At 41.4% G+C, this 26,034-nt stretch overlaps 2 protein-coding genes across 6 annotated transcripts in view; one reads left to right on the top strand and one right to left on the bottom strand.

Moving 5' to 3' along the window:
* The window catches only part of rnf111 (ring finger protein 111), a 24,909-nt gene extending 11,101 nt beyond the window's left edge, over positions 1-13,808 (top strand). For 3 of the 4 annotated variants that reach the window (XM_068574043.1, XM_068573868.1, XM_068573953.1), the window contains 12 exons: positions 2,355-2,509; positions 3,879-4,073; positions 4,298-4,680; positions 5,251-5,503; positions 7,196-7,559; positions 7,664-7,789; positions 7,948-8,065; positions 9,812-9,892; positions 10,426-10,521; positions 10,793-10,879; positions 11,325-11,431; positions 12,221-13,807. In XM_068574043.1, the coding sequence (XP_068430144.1) occupies positions 2,355-2,509; positions 3,879-4,073; positions 4,298-4,680; positions 5,251-5,503; positions 7,196-7,559; positions 7,664-7,789; positions 7,948-8,065; positions 9,812-9,892; positions 10,426-10,521; positions 10,793-10,879; positions 11,325-11,431; positions 12,221-12,338 (2,083 nt within the window). In that variant the 3' untranslated portion in view covers positions 12,339-13,807. Of the gene's footprint in view, positions 1-2,354; positions 2,510-3,878; positions 4,074-4,297; positions 4,681-5,250; positions 5,504-7,195; positions 7,560-7,663; positions 7,790-7,947; positions 8,066-9,811; positions 9,893-10,425; positions 10,522-10,792; positions 10,880-11,324; positions 11,432-12,220 lie in introns of all 4 variants that reach the window. The other variant, XM_068574129.1, reaches the window with a different exon arrangement.
* Positions 13,809-16,628: 2,820 nt separating this feature from the next.
* The window catches only part of myo1ea (myosin IEa), a 44,914-nt gene continuing 35,508 nt past the window's right edge, over positions 16,629-26,034 (bottom strand). Inside the window, exons 19-29 of one of the 2 annotated variants that reach the window (XM_068573638.1) lie at positions 24,698-24,842; positions 22,625-22,739; positions 22,377-22,546; positions 22,135-22,280; positions 20,339-20,485; positions 19,939-20,096; positions 19,408-19,497; positions 19,005-19,209; positions 18,194-18,229; positions 17,095-17,264; positions 16,629-17,003 (exon numbers count right to left, since the gene is read on the bottom strand). In XM_068573638.1, coding sequence (XP_068429739.1) covers positions 16,927-17,003; positions 17,095-17,264; positions 18,194-18,229; positions 19,005-19,209; positions 19,408-19,497; positions 19,939-20,096; positions 20,339-20,485; positions 22,135-22,280; positions 22,377-22,546; positions 22,625-22,739; positions 24,698-24,842 — 1,459 coding nt within the window. In that variant the 3' untranslated portion in view covers positions 16,629-16,926. The remainder of the gene's footprint in view (positions 17,004-17,094; positions 17,265-18,193; positions 18,230-19,004; positions 19,210-19,407; positions 19,498-19,938; positions 20,097-20,338; positions 20,486-22,134; positions 22,281-22,376; positions 22,547-22,624; positions 22,740-24,697; positions 24,843-26,034) is intronic. The other variant, XM_068573731.1, reaches the window with a different exon arrangement.

Genomic DNA, 26,034 nt, shown 5'->3' with positions numbered 1-26,034 from the left:
TACCACGAGTACACAGTGTTATTCCCGCCTTTTATGATCTAATTCCCTTTAACTCCCAAACCAGTAGTTGACTATATTACTGCAGTGCTCAGCCCTCCTCTGATCCCTGGGGCATGTGGCTCACATCACCTTGGTTTGGCACAACCTCCGCATTGCCAAGCCACCCATTCCCATAGTGTTCATGTTTACAATGTATTGTTTTCCTCCTGGCTACACCCCCCGACCCTCAGGAGATCGTGGTGGTAAACAGATATTTACAAAATAATCCCAGGTCTACTTAATTAGGAACCCCTCCCTGGTGGCTCTTCCTGCTCCCTGGAATCAACCTAGAGCTGAGGAGCCTGGCCAATTAAACGCCAACACAACCGCCCTGTGCCCCTCTCTGCATACCACCCTCCTTGCTGTGTGGGTTTTGTCTGTGCATGTTTGCAGGTTTATGTGTATAGGCACAAGTTTGCTTTAGTGATTTGTGAAATATGAAAATGAATAAGCTTCCTCCTAGTCGATTTCACTTGCATTGTGTGGCATGTCTCACAGGAAATTGAATTGGAAGCAGGTCGCATAAGCTGATGGGAATCCCCCCTATCACAAACAGCAGCGAGAAAGGCATTTCCTGTGTTAAACTCATCGGAGAAATTAAACTCTTTCAGTATAAAGAGGAATAGATCAATAATTTAACCAATCCTTAACATTACTTACTATTAATGCATGATTGACACTTTACATAGTAAAATATTGAAGTCTTTGAACTTGTGTATTTTGAGCAACCACACTGAACATGTTTGTTCCATAGTTCAAGTTATTTTATTTTTTAAATAGAAAATCTTTAAAAAAAAAAAAACAATAACATATCTGTCAGTTTTGCTTATAACATAGCTTCATAAAGGCCGGGCCAGAAATTGAAGTCTTGGTACAATAAATAGTAAGTTCATCGTTCTCATCCAATTCCCTTGACCTGTATGTTTTTGGTCCCCAGGAAACCCACGCAAACACAGGCAATAAGAATGTATTAAATTACCTAATAACTTGTTATGTTTCTATGACTTAACTGAGCTAGTCTATGGTTAAGTTTGACATACCAAAAGCTCCGTAGCTACGATGGCGACTGTTAACAAGGCACAACATTTCCCCTCTGCTCCTGTGCATTTTTCTTTACGCTCTCAGGGAAACAACAGTGAACTCCCCAGGCCACAGAGCTCCATGGTATCCGGCTTTACGGCACTCTCAAATAGTCCCTTGTCCCTCAGGCTCATCCCTCCTCCCTCTGATCACCTGGCTTTACAGCACTGTGGGGGAAATGCAGCTATTCCCTGGGCTCTCACTCCAGTCTCAGAGAGCAAGGGGGAGAGTGATAGGAGCCTTTGAGAGGGAAAATTAAAAGGACCAAAAAAAAAAAGGAAGGGCAAGAGAGGTACAGAGCATTCAAGCGAGATAGCGGGAAAAGGAAGGTGGGTTGAAATAATGCTGATATTTAGATGGAAGTGGTGGGGGTGGTTGTGGAGGCAAAGCTTCATCATGGCAGTCCAGAGAGAACGAGCTACCTGTAGTTTCTGACTGAGCTAATCTCAATATATATAGTTTAGGGCTGGGCAAGTTAACGCGTTAATATCGCGTTAACTTTTCAATCGATTAACGGCGTTAATTATTTGATCATGCATTAACTGCATTTTTTGGGGGGAGGGCTTTTACTTTGAAGGCGATTAATTTAGGTCCGCCCTTGCGCTTCCGTAGCATCACTGGACTATTTGCCGACTTGAGCCTGACGTGAAAGCACGTATTGTTCTGTAGTTTCTGTCCTCAACGAGCATCACGCGAGCGAGTCGCCTCACGAAGCTTCACAGGCGCTCAGTCTACCGGCAGCCTCGGGCTGCAAGCTCAGCGTCCCTGGATTGAACATTAATCGCGCATGCGCAAAGCCGCAGCTGATGCCCATCAGCTGTCCTTCACATCTCCACCTCATTCAACTAAACTTCAGTGCAACTTCTGAGTCGTTTCTTTTCCTGCAATTTCAAGATGTCTACAATGAAGAATGGTGAATACTGTTTCGTGGCTATTGTATTCCCTTCACAAAAGATAAATTACCTAATTGACTGACACACTAATGTTTCAAAACAGCTTTTAGTCAGAACTAATGTACTGACTAGGTATTAAGACCGGAGCCAAATGCTTTTGTCAGAGTTGCCCCATGTTCCTTCATTGCCTACCTTTGCACCAGCAGGCTTTTGTCAAAGCACCCGCTGTCCTGGAAATGAGCTTGAGACTCTGGGAAATACTTCACTGAGCTGTGAGAATAATCTTGGTTCCTCTACTGCAGTTGGCTGTAATACTTTTTTTTCATGTCTGTATGTCCATAGGTCACGCTCAGTAACCGGTCTTGGCAGGATTTGGGCTAATAGCTGCTCCCAGAATCGTCTCCAGGAGCCACGTGGACGTCACCGACTCTCCACCGTCATCCAACCACTGCGTCAGAATGCTGGCGAGGTCGTAGATCTCACTGTTGATGAAGATGGTAAGAACTACAATTGTGGAAGATCCTTCATCCACATACTTTTTAAACTGTGTCTGTTTAAATAAGCGGTCCCTAACCTTTTTTGTGCCAAAGACCGGTTTCGTGTCAGACAATATTTTCACGGACCGGCCTTCACGGTGTGGGCAATAAATATGACGTAATAAAATATTACGACCGGCATGAAGCATATACAAAGTGCATAAATATACAACTCACCATCACACCGAATTAGTGGGAGCCCTGAGCTGGTTTCTCTGAAAGGAGCCGGGTCAGGGTGACGGGAGACATTCGACGTGTGGACTTTATATCCGGTCAACTCCGTAACTTAGACCTTTATGTCCGGTCTACTGCTTAACTTTAATCCCGCTTCACAAAGACAGGATGTTGAAATGGAGGCAGGTTTTTAGAGCTTTTTTGGCGATCTCATGATATTCTGCCTTGAATTTAGACCAGAATACCAAATTAGCTTTGAATCCTTACAGTCAGGTATGGCACTCGTGATGAGGTGAAGAAAAGCATTTTAACAACTTTAATGTCACAATGTTTCTTCAGGTTTTCTTTTTTATTTCTGCACAACTGTCACAATATGGATATCAGTGGACTGAACAAATACACAATGTAATACATACTCATAATAACAAACATTTTGCACAGCGTACAGCAATTTGCACATTATATGCATGCACATGTTTACTGAGCTTACTTTATTAGTTTACTTAATGCTGCTGTGACATGAAAATTTACCCCAGGGGTTAAATAAAATATCTATTGATCTCTATCTCAGTAAGTGCCAAATATGAATAAATTTTGATCATGATAACTTGTATGACTAACGTTCATCAATTAATCACTTGGCATTAATAACTAAGAGTTTGTTGTTTGACATTAACATGAACCTCTTTTACTACAATTTCTATAAATGACTTAGTCACCAAAGGCGTTTGTGTGACTCTTTATCAGCCCACAACCATGAGCGATAGTAAATGGTAGAGCAGCGCATATTAGAGTTTTTGCATTTCGTAGGAGAAAGAGGGTAAATTAATTTGTGAATATGAAAAGCAGATGGAGTACACACACTGGAATGCTAATGAAGCCTGCTCTTCTCTACAAGTACTCGCACGCCACAGTACACGCTCGGTTATTTATTCCAAGTGGCAAGTTGGATTTCAGGTTGTCACATGAATGAAAATACCAATTGGTACATCTATATGGTGTCATATTGGTTTGATGAGGCTTCGTTAAGTACTTGTACTGTTTTATGAATGCCATTTTTAAATACATTGACTCTGGTGAAGTGATACCTGTCGTACAATTAATGCACATTAATCCTCCTTTTCTAAATCATCTCCTGCCTTTATTTTCTACACAGATCTCTCAGTTGTGCCAACAACCTCTGGCAGCATTCACCCTCAAACAATCAGGTCATCCTCTTCATCATCTTCCCATCATGCCTCTACCTCAGAGCTCCATGATGCCCCAGGCCCTTCCACTAGCTGCCCAGGCTCAATACCTGAAAGTATGCACACACAGAGGCCAGGCGGCTCTGCTCGCACAGCCGCAGAGGGTAAGACGGGACATGGCATGTTAAAACTATCTGCTGGAGACCATTTCATTTAAACTATTTTGCTCTCAGGCAGCTGGGGTCCAAAATTACTTCCTTTCAACTGTTGATATTACTGAAATGTTTATACATCAAAGTGGGAAATGGTCTATATTGTGTAGTCACATGTCGCCAAAGGTCACCATTTTTCTTCTACATTTTTAAGTTATTTATCTCACTCTCATTAGATGACAGCAGACCGGGTTTGTCGGGTACAGCAGGAGCAAATGCAGGCACGGCCATGCCCAGACTCCCATCCTGCTGCCAGCAGCACTCCCCATGTGGAGGGCCCTCCCCTGGTCATCTGTCCCTTAGCCACTCCCATTCAAGCTGCTTGCAGGTGTCGTCCTCTCAGCAGACCAGTGGCTCCCAGCACGGCCACAGCCACAGCAACGCTCACCACTTCATCCACCACGTCCATCACCCAGCTCCACAGCCCCCGGGCACCCTGCCTTTTCAAGAGCCAAGCTGCCCCGTGGAGCGACCCAGTGCTCTGCCCGCATCATGTGCTGGAGTCAGCAGCAGCAGTAACAGTAGTAGCAGCAGCAACACAGCCCTCTACCATGACCAGGTATGCCCACAGTAGCAGCATACTGCAGTCAACGGTGAGCTTGAACAGGAACTACCTGATAAGGAGACTATCCCTCAGGATGTTGCTGAAAGGTGTGCAGCACCTTAACTCAATGTCCCACCTTGACCCCCCCCCCCCCACCCCACACACACACACACACACATACATCCTTGTGTCTCACTATAAGTGTGAATAATGTTTGATTGAGGTGAGAAGGTCATATTTTAAGTATTAAAGTGTTGAAAATGATCTTGCCAAGATTTAAAACTTTGCTTCCTTTGTCAAAGCTTCACTATGCATTTTCCTCCCACCCTCTTCCTTAGTTAGTGCAGAACTAGTCACTAATGAAGGTTAGATATATCTTCAAAGACCATTTAGCAGGTGACTGAGGACAACAAAACACACAAGTGTTCCTATGTACATTGATTACATGGAGAGAAAAATGTAACGCAAAAAAGACTACTTCTTCAGACAAAAAGTATATGACTAGAATTGTCGTTTCATTCAGCATTCCATATGATAAGTTCAACCTCTTCTTTCTTTAACGTCTCCTCCACCTTTCTTCCACAGCAAACGCTGCCAGTGGACCTGAGCAACAGCAGTGTTCGGAGCGGTGGAAACAACGGGCCTAGTTTCCATGGCAGCACCTCGGCCTTTGACCCATGCTGCCCGGGCTCCACCTCACGGCCTCCTACTTACGTTTCCCAGGCCACCCCTGGGCCCAGCCAGCCAGCTGTGGTGGAATCTTTTAGCGCCTCCATGGTGGCTCAGCCCCAGCCACAAACGCAACCCCAGCCCTGCAGACATTACATGCACCCATCCTGTGAGTATATTGCCGTAAGCAGTATAAAAACAGACATTCACCACTGTTAAATGCTCATGATTAATGGTTTATAAAGTCTAAAATCCAACTTCATCCGATTTTGTCATCCTTTTTGAGTTTAAAAATAAGGTTGTTGATAGACTGCTGCTTTATGAAACATTTGATTGGCTCTTTAAAAATAAGGTCCTCATCTACTTTGACAGAAACTTGAATGTTGAATTCATGCAAAATTAGGTGGCGCCATCTTGAAGAAAAAAAGAAAACCAGAAAGGGATAAATATATATTTATTAGGACTGGGCAAGTTAACGCGTTAATATCGCGTTAACTTTTCAATCGATTAGTGGCGTTAATTATTTGATCATGCATTAACTGCATTTTTTGGGGGGAGGGCTTTTACTTTGAAAGCGATTAATTTAGGTCCGCCCTTGCGCTTCCGTAGCATCACTGGACTATTTGCCGACTTGAGCCTGACGTGAAAGCACGTCTTGTTCTGTAGTTTCTTTTCTCAGCTGCCGCGAGTCGCTGAGTCGCCTCACGAAGCTTCACAGGCGCTCAGTCTACCGGCAGGCTCGGGCTGCAAGCTCAGCGTCCCCGGATTGAACATTAATCGCGCATGCGCAAAGCCGCAGCTGATGCCCATCAGCTGTCCTTCACATCTCCACGCGATTAATCAGTTAATTTTTTTCAACTTCGCCCAGCCCTAATGTTTATGCATACAAACATATACTTTTTGATTTTGTCCTTAAAGGAAAACACACAAAAAAGTAATTTCACAGAGAAGATATGCTTTCGCAGACAAATAAGATGTAATTTCAGTTGGATGTTCATGAGTGTGACTGCATTTGGAGAATTTACTTATTTGGAGTGCCATATTGTGTGCAAAAATTGTAACACAGCTGCGCTTTTAATGTTAATAGTAATTAACAGAGCCTGGTGGTTAATGTGCCAAGTGCTGTGGGAACTGTACCAGGCAGAAGTAGTTCATTGATCATTCTCCTCCGAACAGCTCGGTTCGGAGAGTGAAGCTGTGTACAAGGCTCTCTGGTTCTGGTGAGGAAGTAGTAAGAGAGTGAGTTGCTGCTGTTGCTCGCCTCTAATGCTTTCCTCTCCTCCTTGTACTACTGCTTGGACAAGTAGCAGGGAAGTCTGCATAAAGAAGAGCTACAACAATAGAAAAAAAATAACATTTATTAGGAGGGTGACTCGCAGTAGTGAACTTCTTTGCCAGAAAACTGAGAATGCTTGTGTCAACAACAAAAAACAGCATAAAATGCTTCAAAGGCATCATCTTTTACACGATGAGCTGAGATGTGTCTGCTGGCATAAAGTACAAATGTAGAACTTTGTCGTTTTTGTAAATTCCTTAAAGGATAAGCCTGTTAATGATAACAAATCCCGCAAAATGACCAACACCAAAAAATGAATCGATCCTTTCAGCAAGTATTTGTGCAGCCTGATGTGGCTTAGTCCTCTCTGCTGTAGAGCGCCATTGTTGTCCAAGAAGAAAACACTTCACTCTCAACCAAAGACAAACATAAGAAGATCCAAAAAGTATTAAAAACAAATGCATGAGCCACATTGTTTGGACTAGCTGTCTTTCCATGGGATTTGTTTACGATAGCAAAAATATAGAGTATCTTATCCTTTCTTTTTTTATTCATTCTTTTCCTTTTCTGTTTCCTCAAACCCAGATGGCTCTCTAGCACGCTCACTGCATCATCAGCCCTCCTCCGCCTGTCCTCATTCCCATGGGAACCCCCAACTTACACCTCAGCCCCCTTCACAAGGCGAATATGTTATTCCCCATACTGTCACCTTTCATCCACCACTGCCAACCCACCCTTCAGGCCACGCCGTGCCCCCTGCTCCTCCCCCACCTCTGTCTGCCCACCACCTCTCTAGTTCAAGTGCCCCACTGGCCCAGCACCTGCCTACGGACCACCAGACCCTGCCGCACCATATGCCGGCGCTGGGGGCCTCGGTGCAGAGACTCCATCAACACGAGATACTGCAGAGGATGGAGGTCCAGAGGCGCAGGATGATGCAGCACCCAACGTGAGTACCGCCATCACCCAGCTGTTTTTTCCTTCTCTGGTATTCATATTTTTGTAAAAGATAGAACTCCATGTGTGGACACCTGTACTTTGCTGTCCCTACAGGCGAGCACATGAGCGTCCGCCTCCACACCCCCACAGAATGCACCCCAACTACGGCCATGGACACCACATCCATGTGCCACAAACTATGTCCTCCCACCCTCGCCAGCCCGAGCAGAGAACGGCATGGTCAGTATTGGGCAACAAGGTTTGGCAGATGGCTCGTTTTAGTTCAATGCCAGCTCATCAAACATTACACCTTTTTTAACGTGACTCCATGGTTTATTGGTTTAATGTTGAGATCGACCAGAGAAAGTTTTGACGATGGCGAATGTGTTTGTCAACAGGGAGCTTGGCATCGAGGCTGGAGTGACTGTGGCACCGTATCCTTCAGGGCACCTGCACTCCCACCTGCCCCACTACCACCCTCCCCCCAGACTGCACCACTTCCCCATCCCCTTCATGGTGAGACAAACCCCCAGCACAAATGCATACATTAGCATAAATGAGTAAGAATCACTTTTATATAAAGTCTGGCTTAGATTAATGGTGTTGACCCCTTTATTTATAACATCAGTTATTTCAAGGATGGTTTGGTTAACACATGAATAATGCAGTAGCAATTAATAGTAGCTCATCAGGCATTTCGAGTGCAGACTCAACAAATCCACAAGCCTCGAGACAGATCATATTCAAATGAAGTAGACAGTTTCATAATGTTATCGCTTTTTTACTTGGTCATCCTCAGATAAACGAACGTTAGTTGTCTTCCACAATCGGTTCTTCTCTGTAGCATCGATGCAAGTGCACATTGAGTCAGCTTGCTGTTTCCCAAATGCTTTGAGCATGTCCACAGTTCATCACAGCATGCATGCGTTAAATTAGGGCAAAGAAATATGGAACCAAAAGCAATGCAACTGAATTTTGATAAACAGTCTCGGAAGAGTTCACTTGTTTGTCTCATTTGTTTACATCTAGAGTCTTTATCGTCGCATATTTGCCATGTGAGCATTTCCATAGGCCCCTCTAATATAATTTAAAAGAGACAAATCATGTTAAATCTCAAATACAATTTGAGAACTGCGTCTAACACGAACAGTTTACACAGGGTAGTTTAGCTTAAAGCGACTATGATATATATTTAGATTGTAACAATGTAGTAAATGGCAGTGCAAAAGGGAAAGTTCATAATAATGAACCTACAAATAGTTAGTCTTCAAATCTGCAGCTCGTCTCAGCTTTATCAAGCTTCATAGTGAGTTTCAGCTCTTTGTTTAGCTGTTTCTGTTTTGGTTCACTCTCACGTTCTCATGGCTTCAGCAGCAAACAGCAGACAGACGCTATCAGCAACTAACCGCTACCCAGCTAGTCGCTGATAGCGTCTGTCTGCTGCTTTCACTCAGAAGAGTTTAAAGAAGAGTATCAAACAGTAAATTCATCGGCCCGAAACACAACTCCAAATAAATGCTAATGTTGTTCCATAACTGCTGGATGTTGAAATAAGAAACTCTTCACTAAAATGTTCACCAGAAAAACTTTTTTTTACAATTATTATACATGTTTTAAGGCCATAAAACCCCTAACCACACACTTTTATACACTTTTCTCAGACAGGCATTAACATTTTCTCACATTTCTTTCTTATTTAAACACTCTCAAAGTTCAAACTTTCGCAAATTTAAAAAAATTAGCCCAAACAGGTTTAACAAATTTCATTTTAATGATCAATCTACGAGGTCTTCTGACCATGCCTCTTTGTCCTGGCGCCGCTCCGCTGATTTTTTTTAGCCGAACGTATTCTGTACTGAACGCATTCTGTCCTGTACAGGAGACACTGCACGGAGAAGACTGATTGACAAGGTGTACAGTACAGTCCCTCAGCTTAATGAGGACGCAGAACACAATGCACGTTCATACTGCAGCTGTAAAAAATGAAAAAAATAAAAAAAATGATAATCCACGAAAGGTGAACCGCGTTATAGCGAGGGACGACTGTACAACATACAGCGTAGCTCAAAGTTAAAAGACTCAGCCACTAATAGCATGCATGATATTGAACTTTCATCAGACGTTTAAGAGTGAATAAAAGTAAGGTCTGAGAAAATCTGACATGAAAAATGAGCCCCATGATTCAAAAGGATTTAATGTATTAATTTATGAGAGAGACATGCTGAGATTATTCTGAGAATGTTTTTCTTTTGTCCCTCACAGCACACTGGCATATCTGAAGTGACCTACCCGCACATTCGGTACATCTCATCTCGGATGACTGGCTTTGGAAGAACCTATGAGGTGAGGACTGCTTTTATTCTTTTAAATGTATTTGAATCATTCCCAATACAACTCACAATAACTTGATTCAACACCACTTAACTGATTAATATTTTCGGACTCTTACGACAAAGAGAACACATTTGATTATTTATATTCAGAATAAACAGTCCTCAGCTGCCACAGAATATAATTATTTAGTGGAAGTGCATACAAAAAAACGTTTAATTTCTTGACAAAATCTCAAACTCAAGGTCTACTTGTAGTTCAACCACATGTCAGTCTTCATCCCTGAAGTCTTGACTCTGAGCAGATCCCCACGTTAAACAAACTGAACTCTAAACATGTTATGAACAAGTTTAACTCTAAAATCTGAGGGGATTATTAAATGAAAAGACAGCCTTTTGTCAGAAAAAAGAACCAGTTTGGAATTTATCTGTTCAGATGTGCTGCCCAGGTGTGCTTTTTTCTTAAGACTATTTGTATCCAACAGAGCCGAAATGTGCATCTATCCATCATTCTCATAGCGATTTGTTTCTCCTGCATCCATTCAGGACCTGCTGCATTTAGAGGAAAGATTGGGGACTGTGAACCGCGGAGCCTCTCAGGGAACCATAGAGAGGTGCACTTACCCACACAAGTACAAGAAGGTGAGGACTAATGACAGTGTGTGTAGCTATGTGTATATATTGTGTATTGGATTTTGCAGATACTGTATATAGTTGTGCTTGTCTGTTACAGTTTATTCTGGGACAGAGTGTGCAGTGGTCTTTTTGTGCTCATTGCAAACGTCTGATGTTTATACAAAATATTGTAGTGTGTTTTAGATTACAGCTGTGAAGACATTGTTGAGGAAAAGTTTCCATATAGGTTTCCAAATGTATTCAAACAAGCAATCTAACACCCTGCCACCCAATACAGAAGGTGTTGGAGAGAGACATTGACCAAGAGTTAACCCCTGAAGCTTGGGCATCTATTGGAAAAAATATGCACGCAACCCCAGAATCGGTGAGAAATAATTAACAAATCAATTTGGAAACATGTCTCTGCTCACATGTACAGTAGATGCTAGTATTAGTCTTGGGGGCCAGGGAATTCGGCTCTAGAATAGCTTTGATTTGGATAATTTGTATTTGTTAAGCACAGAGAGAACAGAAAGAAGTGTTTGTTTTCATGAAAAAAAATGACCATTCCTCTGTCCCCAAAGGAATTTGTATTTTCTTTTTTTTTCTTTTTTTAACATTTGTTCTAAACTGTTTTATAGACAATATATTTCTTTTCAAACGTAATATGTACTTGTGATGTTACCACAGTGTTTAAATTGAGCAGTGTAATTTGTTAAACAGAGTGGATTATTAAGATTATTATCCATATGTGCTGTGTCTGCTGAAGCAGCTTTACCAATCAACGCTTTATGTCAAAAGTCATGTTTCCAAACATTTCTCACAAACAGAGAAAGCTGCATATTAAGGAAGATGAAGATGAGGCGGCAGATGAAGAAGACACCGAAGAAAAATGCACCATCTGTCTGTCAATACTGGAGGAGGGGGAGGACGTCAGGTAAATAGCTCCCCGCCTGGGTGTTTGTGCCGACCGTTGCTCTGTTTTGAGTGTGTTCAATTACGCTTTCAGGGTGTGACATGTGGGAGGGCGGCTGTAGTAGCTCCATTCTGCCACAGTCTCTGGAGATGTGTATTATTTTGAACCCAAAGGTATAGTAATCAACAAAAAACCCCAGAGTGCCTTAATATTACTGGCCTCATAGAACGGCCTCTTGGCACACTCGGGTGTTTTTTTTTAAATGGGATTTTCTGCTCTGTGTTGGTATAAAAGGAGGTGTTAAGTGTCACGTTTGTATCTTCTTTCATAATTAAATTAATTATTCAGTCATCTCGCAAAGCCTTCAAATGATTCAGTATACATTTTCAAACTATAACGCATAATATGACTTTTATTCTTAAACGGTCATCCAGGTAAAAAAAAAAACACATTTCCGAGTGTTTTAGATTTGTTGGTTCATTCTCATAAAAAATGGAATTTGATGTTTTTTCATATCCCCAGTTTGAATACATTTTTTTCATAATTGCTCAACTTCATCTCAGTGATTGTGTTTTATGATTTATACTTTTTAAAAGATCAGAGGACAGATATTTGAGGCTCTGCAGCATGACAGTGTATGTGGGATTGATCAAAATAAACCCTAAAAGCTCGTCACGGGCATGATAATAAAGAAACATGTCACTCACTCCAATGATGGGTTTCACATATGTTTCCAACAGTTTTTGCACCACAATAGAGCTCTATGGCGAAGAGAAGTCATTGTTGTTTTTGCCTCTGTTTCCCCTCCAGACGCCTACCATGTATGCACCTCTTCCATCAGCTGTGTGTGGATCAGTGGCTCCTCACCAATAAGAAGTGCCCCATCTGCAGAGTGGACATTGAGGCGCAGCTGTCTGCTGAGAGTTGATGCTGTTTTTCTAACCACCCCCTTTTGTTGAAAATTTATTTTGAGATCATATTAATTTTCTCTTCAGTACTGCAGTCAACCAAAGATGGCATGAATGACCTGCGCAGTCCTACTACGAGAAAATAAAAATAAAAAACACCTGACAAAAAAGCATTGAGCCTAGAGTGCCAGCTATCGCATATTATTACAACAGCTAGAATTTTCCATTAAGGGTTTAAGATTTTATTGTATTTATAAAGCTTTTATGTAGCTTTTGATTGTTTCCTCAAGTGTCATTTTTTGTTTTGTTTTCTCTGCATGTTTCCTTGCAATGCATTTCTTTGCACATATAATGTTGGCTTATCACAGCCTAACAACTCGCAGGTGAGGATAGCTGCTCTAGTAAAGATGCATTTCTGTAAACCTAATGCCTTGCTTTACTAGAATGTCACCCTCCAGTAAAAAAAAAACATTGCAGGATTCATTTTACCAATCATTGTATTGATTAGTTTGTTTAGAAGATGTGGATTGTTAGTGAAAGATGTTTTTTAAGTAAATCAAGACATTCCTAACTCGGGAAATATGTTAACAGATGAGCTGCTGTATTAGTGCACACCCAGTATTTCTAGAGTGGAAATAAACTCCAATGTTCACCTCACCTCCCAGAATATGCACATGCTTTGCTACAATTACACTTCCCTCCAGCACCTTTATTTGACAAAAAACACCGTTATCACCATCTTCTGTATTTTTAGATCGTGAAAAAGAATGTCACATCCCTCTCTTGACTGTTCTTTCTAAGCTGAGCGATTGTTGGGACCAGCTGTGAATCTTTTCTTCATTTTGTTTTGTTGGGGTTCCTCCCTGCAGACAGGCCTGTGACAATTAACTAGGTTTCTGTAAGATGATCTCAGGTCTACATGTAAGACATTTCACATGAGCCTGCAACCTGGGATCGCGTGCGTGTGCACACACACACACACACACACACACACAGCTCAAATTGGGATACATATTTACTGCTTGTTCTCGCACTTCAAAGCATTTTATCCACCCTCCCGTTTGTCTCTGTAGTTGAGCAGCAGCGTCCTTTTTGGCTGCTGAAAGAAAAACACTAAAACTGTTGATTAACTTACTCGCATAGACTTGCACAAGAGAGAAAGGGTAGGAGAAAATAGTGAATATGACTGAGGCCATGTATTTCCACTCTGATTATTAAAAAAGAAAACAAAGTATTTTGAATGGAGTGTTTGAAATGCAGTACTTAAAGCAGGTATCCATGCATTCATTGACTTAAAAAGGCACCAGGATCATATTCTGTGGGATTTATATTAGTTCAAAAAAAATAATATTAATAAACTTGGATAACTCTTAATTGATTCTTTTCCCTGGTCTCCTCTTTGAACATCATGTTTGAGTGAATGTGGACTTCTTGATGCAACAGCTGTTTTATGAAATGTCATGAGAACAGTGTTATAAAACATCATGAATTCCGTTTAATGACACAAATCCTTAAACATCTTGAGGTTGTCTAAATGATCAGATGCAATAGGAGTTTTAAGAGTTGTGTTTTTAAGATGACTCAATTTCAGTTCCATTTTTTTTAATTTAATTGTATTTCACTGAGTATTAAATGATCAATTTGGCAGCATGATTTAAATATGTAAATGAACTTGGCACAAATAAACTCCAGATATACCGGATGGTGAATTGCTCCTTTAGTGCAAGATTTCAATATGGACCATCCCTCTTTTTTCAGTTGCCAATAAAAAAATACTAGAACATGTTAAATGTTAAGTATATAAGTTGGAATATATGTTTCTTGGAACATCTTGGAGCTCCTTTTGGGGTCACGTTCAACAGGTTTGTAACTAACGCCGTCACCCTTCTCTCTCATACCAAATTTAGTCAAATAGGTAATTAGTGTGAGTGAAATAACAGCGAAGAGGCAGGACAAAGATTCATCTCCTGTGTGTGAACGAGAACAGTTGATAAAGTAACAGTACGTTTTACAAACATCTAAATGATGTGAAAAGCAAACTGTTAAAATGTTTAATTCGATCTGCAGCAACCACTGAACAGAGGAGACTAAAAGATTTAAGGAGTGTATTGAAGACGGCCATTGAGGGTCAGTTTTCAGATGCGAAATAAAGTGGATGCATCTCCAGTCCAACGATGTTTAAAGAGAAAATGTATAAATATGTAAGACTCCAAATATGTCCTGACAGAGGAATTCAAATAAAACCTTAAGTTAAAATAAAAATACAACATCAAGTGCAGTACCTACTGCGGCCATATACCATAAACCAGAACTTCCAGTAGTGATGAGACACTTTGACGAGACAAGAGGCCTCCAGGTTCCCTCAAGATAAATAACCCAATGTAGTGTTGCTTCAGAGTTTAACAGCGCACAGTTTCCTTGTATAAGGAAAAGTCCAGGTGTTGAAAGCATCATCACATTAGAGCTCTGCAAGGCAGGTGACCATCACAGACACGCCTGCTTTTCCTGTACACACCTGTATGTGGCATGTGTCAAAATGCCTCCCATTAAAAAGCCTGTTTGTGCTTTTTTGTCAGTGAAGTGCTTTAATCTGGGAGAAAGGTGTCACATAAAGTTAGATAACAAAATATTCTGCCATGATCTTTGCCCCCAGCATTCTTAGATTATCATGTCCTCTTTTATATGTGAAATGAAGTTTACATTTGAAATTACACATATTTGTAGTTTTTCATTTTTAGTTAAAAAAAAGAAATTATAAAACTAAAATTAACAATTTCTTAACTTGTACTTTATTTTGAACAGGAAAGGTAAAAATTCATTTTTGACCCTGTAAAGAAACTGTATGGCACTGCTTCTAAATACCATTCACCAAAAACTATATATATATATATATATATATATATATATATATATATATATATATATATATATATATATATATATATATGAACAGTTTAAGGAATTTATTAAGTGTGGAAAAGTAAAACAAAATAGCAACAAAAAAAAACCAACTACCGTTTATTGAGGTTTGGTCTGTTAGTCTGAACTAAAGATTCCTGTATTCATGAATTGTTGGACTGCAGTCTGGATGGCATTTAAATATTTTAAAATACTTAAACATCTGATTGACCTCTGTTCATGTAATGTGTTCTTTGATAATAAAACAAAAAAGCATAAAAAATACAATACGACATGCTTTATTAATAGATTTATCCACTTTTTAATATTGCACAAGGATGTTTTCAACCATCCAAGATCCAAACCGTATTTGAAGATGTAGAAGATCTATAACAACAGTCCCAGATGTTTTTGTTTTTACTGACTAGAGCATAATGTGGTTATTTGATTAAAAATATACTAAGGAATGTGTAAGTAATGCAACAGCAGTGCAAAAGATGTGCAGAAACGGGCAGAAGCCATAGAAATTATTTGTAGTGCCACGGAAAAATGTCAACAAATATCTTCCACCAAAACCAACGTTTGCACGAACGAAAACTCATTCACCCTAATCTGTGCTCACCATTATCATCCATCTGCACCTGAACCAGAAATAAAGCAGCCTGTGCAGAGTATCAAAAGCAGAGAAACATTTGAATAGTAAGATCCTTCAAAAAAAAACAACCAAAAAACATTAATTTAAACTCTAGCCAACAACAACTCCTAAAATATGAACACACATACAGAATCAGATTTAAAATGCCTTTTTTTTAAAAATCATTTCATGTAAACAAATGATTCTCCTCAGTAACTCGCTTCTTTCTCGCTTTACAACTTGTCCTTCATAGACTTGACTTACCGGCTGTGGCATGAACGAGTGAAGATGTCTGTGTCCAAGGTAGTACCTGTACCAATAAAGTGCTAATACACCACAGACAGCATGCTCAGGTTACAGTATACATTGCCTCTACTCTGTCTAAAATATACTGGTGTGATAGAAAAACAACAAACAAAGATGAAGATTGTTCTTCAGGTGATTCAACCACATTGCCTTCTGAAGTTGTTTTGTCAGACCTATTAAAATTGCTATAGCTTTGGTATTTAAAATCATTAAAAATCACAGTGTGATGATTTACCGAAACGCCGTCCCCTGTCCAAAATAAATATTCCTGGTAAAGCAGCAGTCGCTTCAGTTTTGCCACTGACGTGATCACCTTTGATTCAGCAATCAAACCTTTTGAAAATAAAAAATTACAAGCCTGGTCCCACAGATTAAGCATACTTCATTCCAACGCTTCAAAAAAGTTTGAGCTCAAATCCTCAGCAAGATATAAATGACAGTAAGGAGAATACAGGAAGCTATAAATACAATAAATAGTTTTGTTCCATACTGAAAGGGACTGTGGAGAAAAACAGAACCCGGGGTCAAACAGTCTTCTTGTCTTCAAAGCGGAGCCCTTATTTCAAGCCTGGCGGTCTTTTGGTCAAGGTGGTGGAACCGAGAGATACATTCATCCACTGCAAGGCAGCAGTGGAGGATGTGTGAGTTTCTCTTCTCAAGAAGTCTCGCAGTGCTTCTCTCTCTGACGGTAGGCTCCATCGCTGTCCTCCGAGACGGTCAGCGGGGATGCAGCAGGCTCTCCTCCTCCTCGAGCTGTAAACCGGCAGCTCCTAGATCTTGGTAACATAGTTGTTGGGGAAAAGACCCTGCTTTCCACGAAGTCGTCCAGTCCACCACCCGGACACATCTACGCAACAAACACGACGAGATTAGAGGCCCATTTCAAGCGGGCATCCGATACAGACTTTTATATTCCTTTAACCAGCGAGCTATCTTACCCTCTTTGATGATGTCAATAAGTTCGTCAGCGTTGAAGCTGAGCTCGTCTGTATCCTGAGCGTCGTAGGCGTACAGAGCTTTGCACTGCGGCACCTGGGGTTTAGGTTTGGGTGCAGGTTTGGGTCGCCCTCCTCCCGGCGCAGGCCTGCTGGCTGATGGTCTGTGGGCTCTAAGGCATTGTAGGGAAAAAAGAGGGAAACCACACGACTGTCAACATCTGCAAGAAGGCGCTACAGTGGGAAAAGTTCAGTTCACTGAGCTGCAGTTGGCTGTGAAGTTGAGTCAGAAGAAGCAGTTTGTAGACGTGGTGTTTTTGTGTGCGCACAATCACCATCTTGTCATGTAAAAAACATTTAGACTCAAATTAGATTTTTCCAATGACAGTGACTGTAAAAACATGTCTGTGTTTATAATGTCTCTCAATGCCTCTTTATAATGCTGTTCACAAATCTGCCACAAGATGGTGGTTGAGTACACACTTCATTTTTCACACTGAAATAAGTATACATTTCAGGGAGTCTTTCAGAGCAGAGTGTTGGTCCAGAGTCAGTAGTACCTTTAAGATATTTGTTTATGATTCTATATACTTGATGTTCTCATTTACTTGGAGAAAAAAAACATATATACTGTATATACTGTACATTCTCTTTTAAAATGAGCTTTTAACATAATGACACTTGAAAAATTTAAGAATGAGTGTGTTCAACTAACTACGGTTAAAACATAAATTAATTAAGTGTCAACAGTTAGATTTTACATATGCAATGTAGACATGAAAAGGTAAAATATGAAGGCCTCCCAGTGAGATCGGTGTTCATGAAACCATCTTCAATGTCCATTCAAGGATCTTTCATTCATAAATAAAAGATCTACTGTACTCAGCTGAATTGTAAAAGATTTCCTATTTGAAATCAAAGAAATTAAGCAGCAGCAGCGAAATAAATATTAGTTGCAGACTACAGTTGCCTCGTTTTTCGTTGCTTTCTTTGCAGTTAAAAAAACAAAATGCACAGGAGAAGCAGCATCAACACATCTTGCTGCTGAAAGTTGTTCTCGTCTTTAACCACCACCCAAAACACTGCAAACACTCCAACTCACATTCCTCCATTTGAAGTTGGCCGTCTGTCTCCATTGCTACAAAAGAATAAATCATCCAAATTATGCCAAAATTACAGAAACACAAGTGTGTGCATTAGAGTGTGTGGGCATATCAAAACTATGTGTGTGTGCATGTGATGCCGGGCACTGCACCATATTGCCTTAAAACCTCATTACATTTAGCAGATATCAACACATTTAAGAACTAAAATATAAATGATCTTCTGTGTATTAATACGTTTCCTAGACACAGGACTGTTAAATACCTAATGGAGAGAGCTTTACGTGTCAACTAAATGCTACACAGTGGAGTCATATTAGGCTGAATGATAATTAGCAGTATACGTCAGCTATTAAACCAGTCTCAGAATACAATTGTGTGAGTCATTCTCGTCAGATTCCCTGTGGCCTTTTTGGGAAAATGACAATCAACACTTTTCAGGCCATGAAAAATCTCAACACCACAGAATCAACAAACAAAAATACAGCAGCATTCACTTAAATCACACAATTCTAGTTTTCTTTAGAAGAAGATTAGAGACAGATTTTTCATTCCGAGGCTGTGAGGCACCAACACGTGAAGAGTCCCAAGTATCTAAGACAGTTAGAAAGAGTTGTCACAGAATGAAACGAATCAATGATTTGGTCGACCTGTACAGTATGAAGGGTTCGCAGATGGTGCATTCAGTTTAAACTGATCCACTTTTGTACATTACCAAGTCTTTATTCCTGACATGTCATCGATGTGTGTTATTTTGTCTACTTCTGTACAACTGTGGTTGGTGTGTTTTGATTTGTGTGAGCATCTCACCCTGCAGCTCCTTGATCAGGCACTTTCAGACAGTCCAGGTCAGGCTGCGGCCGGCTGCCGACTCGCTCCTTCAGCTGGTTGCCGTTGCTGGGCAGGAAGGGGCGTGTCCCGCTGTCGGGTGGCGGGTTCCTCTGTTTGTGATGCTGCGAGTTCCTCTGATTGGCTGCGTGGTTGTTGTTTTTAAGGCCACCATTCTGGTGAGCAGCTGCAGCCAAAAGAAGAAGGAGAAGAAGAAGAAGAAGAAGAAGAAGAAGAAGAAGAAGAAGAAGAAGAAGAAGAAGAAGAAGAAGAAGAAGAAGAAGAAGAAGAAGGAGAAGAAGAAGAAGAAGAATATTTTAGACAGTCCACTTGGATGTAAGAGAAGCCTGCTCACTGCTCACGTCCTGTGAGATGGATGATGTACCTGGAGGTCCCGGCGCCGCCCTCGAGGGGATGTTCTGGTGAGTTCTGGATGCATTCGAACGAACCTGAGAGAAGCTCTTCCTAGTGGGGCCTGAGCATGAGAGGAATAAAGATGAGAGGGGATACATCAATGTAATGTATAGATAAAGAAGGCTGTATCTGAAATGATTGTGTATACTTTCGAGATGGGACCTTACGTCCATAACATTGCATTAATCCAAGTAAAAGCATATCAAAATGAGAATTTCTCATCATAAAGAGGTTTTATACTTCTATAGGTTCATATTGTTTTCTTTGCTGTCTCTGTATACGCTGCTGAAACCAAAAGCTTTCAAGTGTTGTGAGTCATAAGGCTGAAATCCGAGTGATGAGTAGTTCATGGAGTTAAAATGTTTGCGGAGATTTTCAGACGTCGTCAAATTGAATGGGTCAACTTCATGGCGTGACTTGATTCCACAAACTCAGGTTAACGAATTCACAACTCGCTGTGAGAACGAGGCCATTGCTGTATGTTGGGTCTGTCAATACTCACGTGTGTTCTTCGGAAGCCCGGGGCCGACGCTGACCTGCAGAGATTTGCTCGAAGGCTTCAGTACTGGCATGTCTCCCTGACCCCCAACAAACAGGACCTGCCGGGAACCACCTCCACTCAAGAAGCCCCAGTTCTCCTTCTTCAACTTCATCTCCAGTCTGACAGACAACACAAATTTTATTTTGTAGCACACAAGCCAATATAGCGCTTTCTTTAAATGGTCCCTGTGACTTCTTTTGGTCATTATTTTTTAAATGTCTCACTCTGCTTTACTAGTGCTTTTGAAATACTAACTTATTAGCAATGAGGGTTTAGCACCTGTTTGATTTAAAGTCTAATTAATCAAATTAAACTAAAGATATGTCCATTAAAAACCAACAATAGGTTATTGTTTACTTACGTGTTACTAAACTTGAGAGGTAGCTTCCTCTGGGTTCTCTCCTCAAACCTGCGGGCCAGTAAGCTAATGAACTCTGTCTTGAAGACACACTCCAGCAGGCTGTCATACTCCTGCTCGTGCATGATCAGGAAGTCATCCTGCATTGTGCTGCAAAAACATGAACATGACACTTAATGAGATACAAAACCTAAAATCCTCGTATCAGCTGAGACATGAAGCAAATCTCACTGAAGAAAAAATGCATTCACACGATTGTTTTTTTTTTGTGTTTAAAGACAAATGCACCTTAAATGCTCTGTTTTGATGGAAGTTAAGATGGAAAGTCAGAATCAGCTTTCACATTTGCATAGAAACGGAGGGGGGCTCACAAAGCGGCTCACATCTGAAGAGTGAAGACGGCCTGTGCCCGTAACCCACACAAGGATACTTTGTTGCTCTCAGAGAAGTGCAGTTTTTTACAACTCCTGCTTTCGCTCATTGCCCCACCTGGTCCAGATTAACCCACTGATTCAAAAGCCACATGCTCTGATTTCTACCTCTAAAACAAGATATACAGCGTTCCCATCAACAACAAAGAGTCTCTTAGTTTCTTGTAGTTTTTTCCCCATTTCTTTGTAGTTACCTCAGCAACGTTCCTTAATGAGAATGTTTGTGACTGCGTATTATTTAGCAACATTTCTGAGATCTGGACCATCCCTCAGGCCTGCACATGACGACAGACACTCAGATGTACGTACAAGAGACAGGTTTAACATACTTCACATGTGTTCAATGTCCCATGAGTGACATTTACAGGAACATTCAGACTGTGTCTTTGAAGTAGATTCATAACTTTCTGCAGTGCAGTGTGTAAAGATTAAACGGCATGCTTCATGTTGAGCCACCATTGTCTTGTTTTGGAAACAACTAATTACGTAATGCTATACTAGGAAACATGGATCCCATGCTCACAACAACAGCCCATTTCAGAATAATCTTATGCCTCGTGTATGCGGCTATTTACAGTCTATGGTATTCAGTGAAAATACATTAATTGGTGGCGGACTGATTTTTCTGTTCAGTCATTAACACCCAAAATGCCTCTAGAGAGCTCTGGGCCCCACTGAGGACTGTGTGAATCAGCCTGAAAGTAAAAGCATGGGCAAGTTTCACTGTATTCTGCTTTAAACCTTTTTTTTAGAGTGAACCCGGTCTGAGAGACATATCAAGACACATGTTTTTCTCTACAAAATGTTTTATTGCAGATCGGATAATTACCATTCTGTAATGAGAGTCTATTCCCATGTACTGCAAGTGTTAGTATTTATGCACTGTTTTTAATTCATGTTACTTTATTTCCCCTGCGATATGCTTTTTCAAAACAGGAACCTCTTTTAATGTTCAAACCATTTGTTTTTGAATTTGAGGAGACCGATGTTACGCTCCCCAACTAATTTGATTACCGCCCATGACCTGGACATTGAGATAAACCTCAATGCAAATGCAGAAGGAGTTAAATTTGTGGTGTAGCGGCAGGATGCAGGGCTTAAAGTTGACTTATGTAGATAGAATGAGCCCTAAATTTGTTTTTATGGACAGGTTTCTTTGGAACATGTGGTGGTCATAAATGCATGAGCAGCACGAGGAACTAAAGTAAGACTATTAAAACCACCTAAAGTAATAAAATACTTGCGACAGAATAGTAACTGAAAGCAATAGTGAAAAGCTGACAGGGAGTTTATGTTGCTATCTGATACAGAGGATGTAATACTTGTAATATTACAACCCAGTTTGTCACAGAATAGAGGGAAATGTACCTGAGAGATACTGCCAAGATCTTCTCCACATCAATCCGCCTCTTCACCACTTCTGTCACCTGCCCTTTCTCTGGTCCTTGTTTCACCTTTTCTCTTCCAATCAGGTACACAGACTTTGGGGTCAGTATCAAGTCCCTCTTAATTCCCTAAAAAATAGCAAGGAAAAAGAAACAGAAGGACTCTGTGATTGTTTTGTCAGTTGTTAAGAGACGGGAGCAAGTTGCAGACAGAAGGAGACCAACCTTGAAGCGGCGGTCATATTTTGTGACTTTGTCTGCGAAATCAATCTTTTCTCTCTTGGCTAGGAACTGCCGGAGCTCAGGCCTGTCATCCATGCCCAGGTAGTCACCGACGAAGTTTCTGTTGAGGCTGTGTCGCCGCCTCTCCTTCCGGTTCAGCAGCAGGTCAGAAGCTAAAACCAAGAGAATGAGAGCTGGAGACAGAGGGACTTTGAGAGAGGACTAAAGCTGCAAGATGTTGCGCCACTCACCTTCCTCCCTCATCTGGACATGCTTCTTGCGGGCCATGTATTTCCTCCAGGCTTTTTGAATGGTCCTGGCGTAGCCATCGAACTTCCGCTCCCTCGTCTCTTCCAGCAGAAAGAGCTGGAACACAAAGAAATGAAATACAGGAAGAGACAAGCACACCTGCTCAAACCCAAACACAGCCACACCTAAACGAAGTGCCTGGAAGGAATGACTGCACACGCATACTGAACATTTCTGCAGAGTTGCACAAAGGCTAAACATTTAGATTGTTATGGCTTTTCAGTGCCTACTTTACAGGCAGTGTCATCATCTCCATCTGACTGATTTGTTGAAGGGCTGATATGCCAAGAGATTATTTCAGCATCAAACAATATCACCAAGACCTTTTCTTCATTGCTATAAACTAATGTTAAACATTTATTCTGTGTTTCCGTTGTCAAAACATGTGTTCCGAGGGGATTTTCTATGATTACGAGTAGTGTTTTCAAGACTTACTTTAAATAATGTGGGTCTATCTTTTATTGCAGGATAACTTATCGATTAGGATTCCTGGAACACTACAAAATGTTTGATTTGTTTACGATCATTAGCACATTGTTTTGTACTGTTTGGTATGATCAATACACTGCTTACCAGTATGCACATAAAGATAATAACTTATTACTAATTTAGTCATTTCCTGCTTAAGGAGCTGACTCTGGACCAGCAAACCACCATCTATGTAATTTCCTGATGGGCCTCTTAGACACGCAATCAAACTCTCTGCCCTCTCCCTCCCAGACTAAACATCCTGCCACTGCCTGGCATCGACACGACCGACCACAGGCTGCAATGTGACAGCACAGGATGAAATCACAGACAACAAAATGCACTGAGTCCTTAATTGAGACAGTGACACCAGGTAATCAGTGAGGCTTCAATGGTTTTCACCAGACAAGTGATTGACAGGTGATTCAACTTCCCAGGTAAGAAATCTAACAACAAACACCTGGTGGGTTTTACTCAGGGATTAATTTAGCTCAATACGATCATTATTAAGATTGCAACTAACATCTCACAATCATTTTCATTATAAATATATCATGATAATAATGTGATTAACTGATTTATCAGTTACTTTGAGCTCCTTATTTTGCATTTAAAAGTGCCATACAAAGATTTAATACATGGATACAATAAATATGACTGACAGTAGGCCGTCGCTCATCCGTCACCACTTTGAAGGAGAAACTCTTCTCCAACATCTGGCGTGGCGTCAAACAAACTTGACTTATTACATCAAACAGAAACAAAATGCTTTAGTCATACCACTAATTAGTTGGTGTCAGGGTCTTATCAGACAGAGAGGCTTGTTTTGAGAAGCTTGGCAGCTCATTTCAGCGGTCCGCCCTGTGTGATATTTGCGTTTCACAAGCAGACCTCAATGACTTGGACGCTCAGTCTGGCAGTGTGGGGGATGGGGGACTGTTGGCATGCACGACTGCAATGAATGAGTGAAGGCATTCAGGATCAGCTGTAAGGCCTGAATTAAAAGTCAGTGTATTAGCTTACAAACATACATCACTGTGTGTGTGCATGCTCCTTCGTGCACGATGTGTATAAATGTGAATAAGTGAGAGCATGGCCATGACAGTGCTGCTTTCATAGGAATCATGAAAAAAAACGTAGTTATGGTGGAAAAAAAGACAAGCCTTTACGATGTCCCCCCAAACTCTGCAACCACAGTCTGTACTTGTGTTTTAGTTTCAGAGCGGTGTTGACTCAGTGCTGACGTGGTACACGGGTCGGGTTCAATCTCCTCCCCTACATCAGGGATTCAAGCATGATTTGGGACACGAGTGCCCTTTTATGGTGTTTATTTAAAAAAAGTTGAGTTTAGTTTTTTCTCTTGCAAATAAAAAGGCTTTTTGTATGCCAACATGTGATTTGAGCTCTAAGTGTGTACACACATAACATGTGAAAAACCTTTTGCTTTGTAGTAAACTTTTCTGGATCGCTTTCTTCTAGAGATGTGATGTCATAAAGTGCAAAGACTTTACAAAAGAACAGGATCTGACAGCAAATGTAAAACATACCGACTCAGGGGCTTTAATGAAGATCTTGCTACGTCCAAGCTGGAACTGATCCTGGTCCATGTTGACAGACCGTAAGAGATGAGAGACGCCTTGTTTCTCATCACCTTGCCACGTTGGCCAGGACTCTTTGGTCAGAATGGCGTACCTGACAAAACACAGTATTTTATAAAGACATCAACAGAAACTGTATCTAATGTGGATCAGTCCCATCATGGCATGTAGGAGGACAATCTGCTTTAAGTGTAACTTTTTCTGCCATATTTTCTAATATTTTTAGAACCCCAATTGTTACAGCATCCAACGACAACGCTAAAAAAGCTGCAATGTACGGGGCAATTTCTGCCCGTGTCCAAGTTAGTATCTGTAGATTCCTATCAGGCTCACTCCATCCATCCATCCATCCATCCATCCATCCATCCATCCGTCCATTCATTTTCGTCTGCTTATCCGGGGTCGGGTCATGGTGGCAGCAGGCCCCGCAGGCCGGCCCAGGCTTCCCTCTCACCCGCAACACTTTCCAGGGCCCCTTACCAGTTGGACGTGCCTGGAAAACCTCTAATGAGAGGCGTCCAGGAGACATCCGAATTAGATGCCCGAACCACCTCAGCTGACTCCTTTCGATACGAAGGAGTAGCGGCTCAACTCGAAGCTCTCTCCTGATGTTCCTCCTTACCCTTCCTCTAAGGCTGAGCCCGGCCACCATGCGGAGGAAGCTCATTTCGGCTGCTTGTATCCGCAAGCTTGTTCTTTCGGTCACGACCCAGAGTTCATGACCATAGGTGAGGGTTAAAACATAGACCGGCCAGTAAATGGAAAGCTGAGCCGGAAGGCGAAGCTCCCTTTTTACCAAGACGAACCGGTACGCCGCCTGTTTTACTGCTGCAGCCGCACCGATCCGCCTGTCGTTTTCCCGCTCCACTTTACCCTCACTCGTGAACAAGACCCAGAGATACTTGAACTCCTTCGCTTGGGGCAGACATTTTGTCCCCACCAGGAGGACGCGATCCACCGGTTTCTGGCAGAGAACCATGACCTGGGTTTGACGCAGAGACGCAAGCACCAAGACCCACAAGGGCCCCCTTGCGTCGTCCCATCAGCCCTCTTGCGTGCTTGGGCGCGTCACCCACAATTTCTGACTATTCGACAAAGCTACGCAAGCTGTTCGCAGCCCGCAAGGCTATGATTGGTCTGCTAACCACATCCTTTCTGAGTCTCGCATTCCCGGTTTCATAGCATAATACCGCTGTTTTTGAAAGCCATAGCAGAGACACAAACAATGGATCCCGTTGAAGAACGTTTGGCTGAAGAGGTCGCAAATATGAGCATTTATATAACCC

The sequence above is a fragment of the Clinocottus analis genome, unplaced genomic scaffold (genome assembly GCF_023055335.1).
Source record: "Clinocottus analis isolate CAN_PGR_092001 unplaced genomic scaffold, fCliAna1.0.p SCAF_1, whole genome shotgun sequence".
Classification (NCBI taxonomy): Eukaryota; Metazoa; Chordata; class Actinopteri; order Perciformes; family Cottidae; genus Clinocottus; species Clinocottus analis.
The sequence above is the reverse complement of the archived record's forward strand: the minus strand, read 5'-3'. Positions and strand labels throughout refer to the sequence as shown.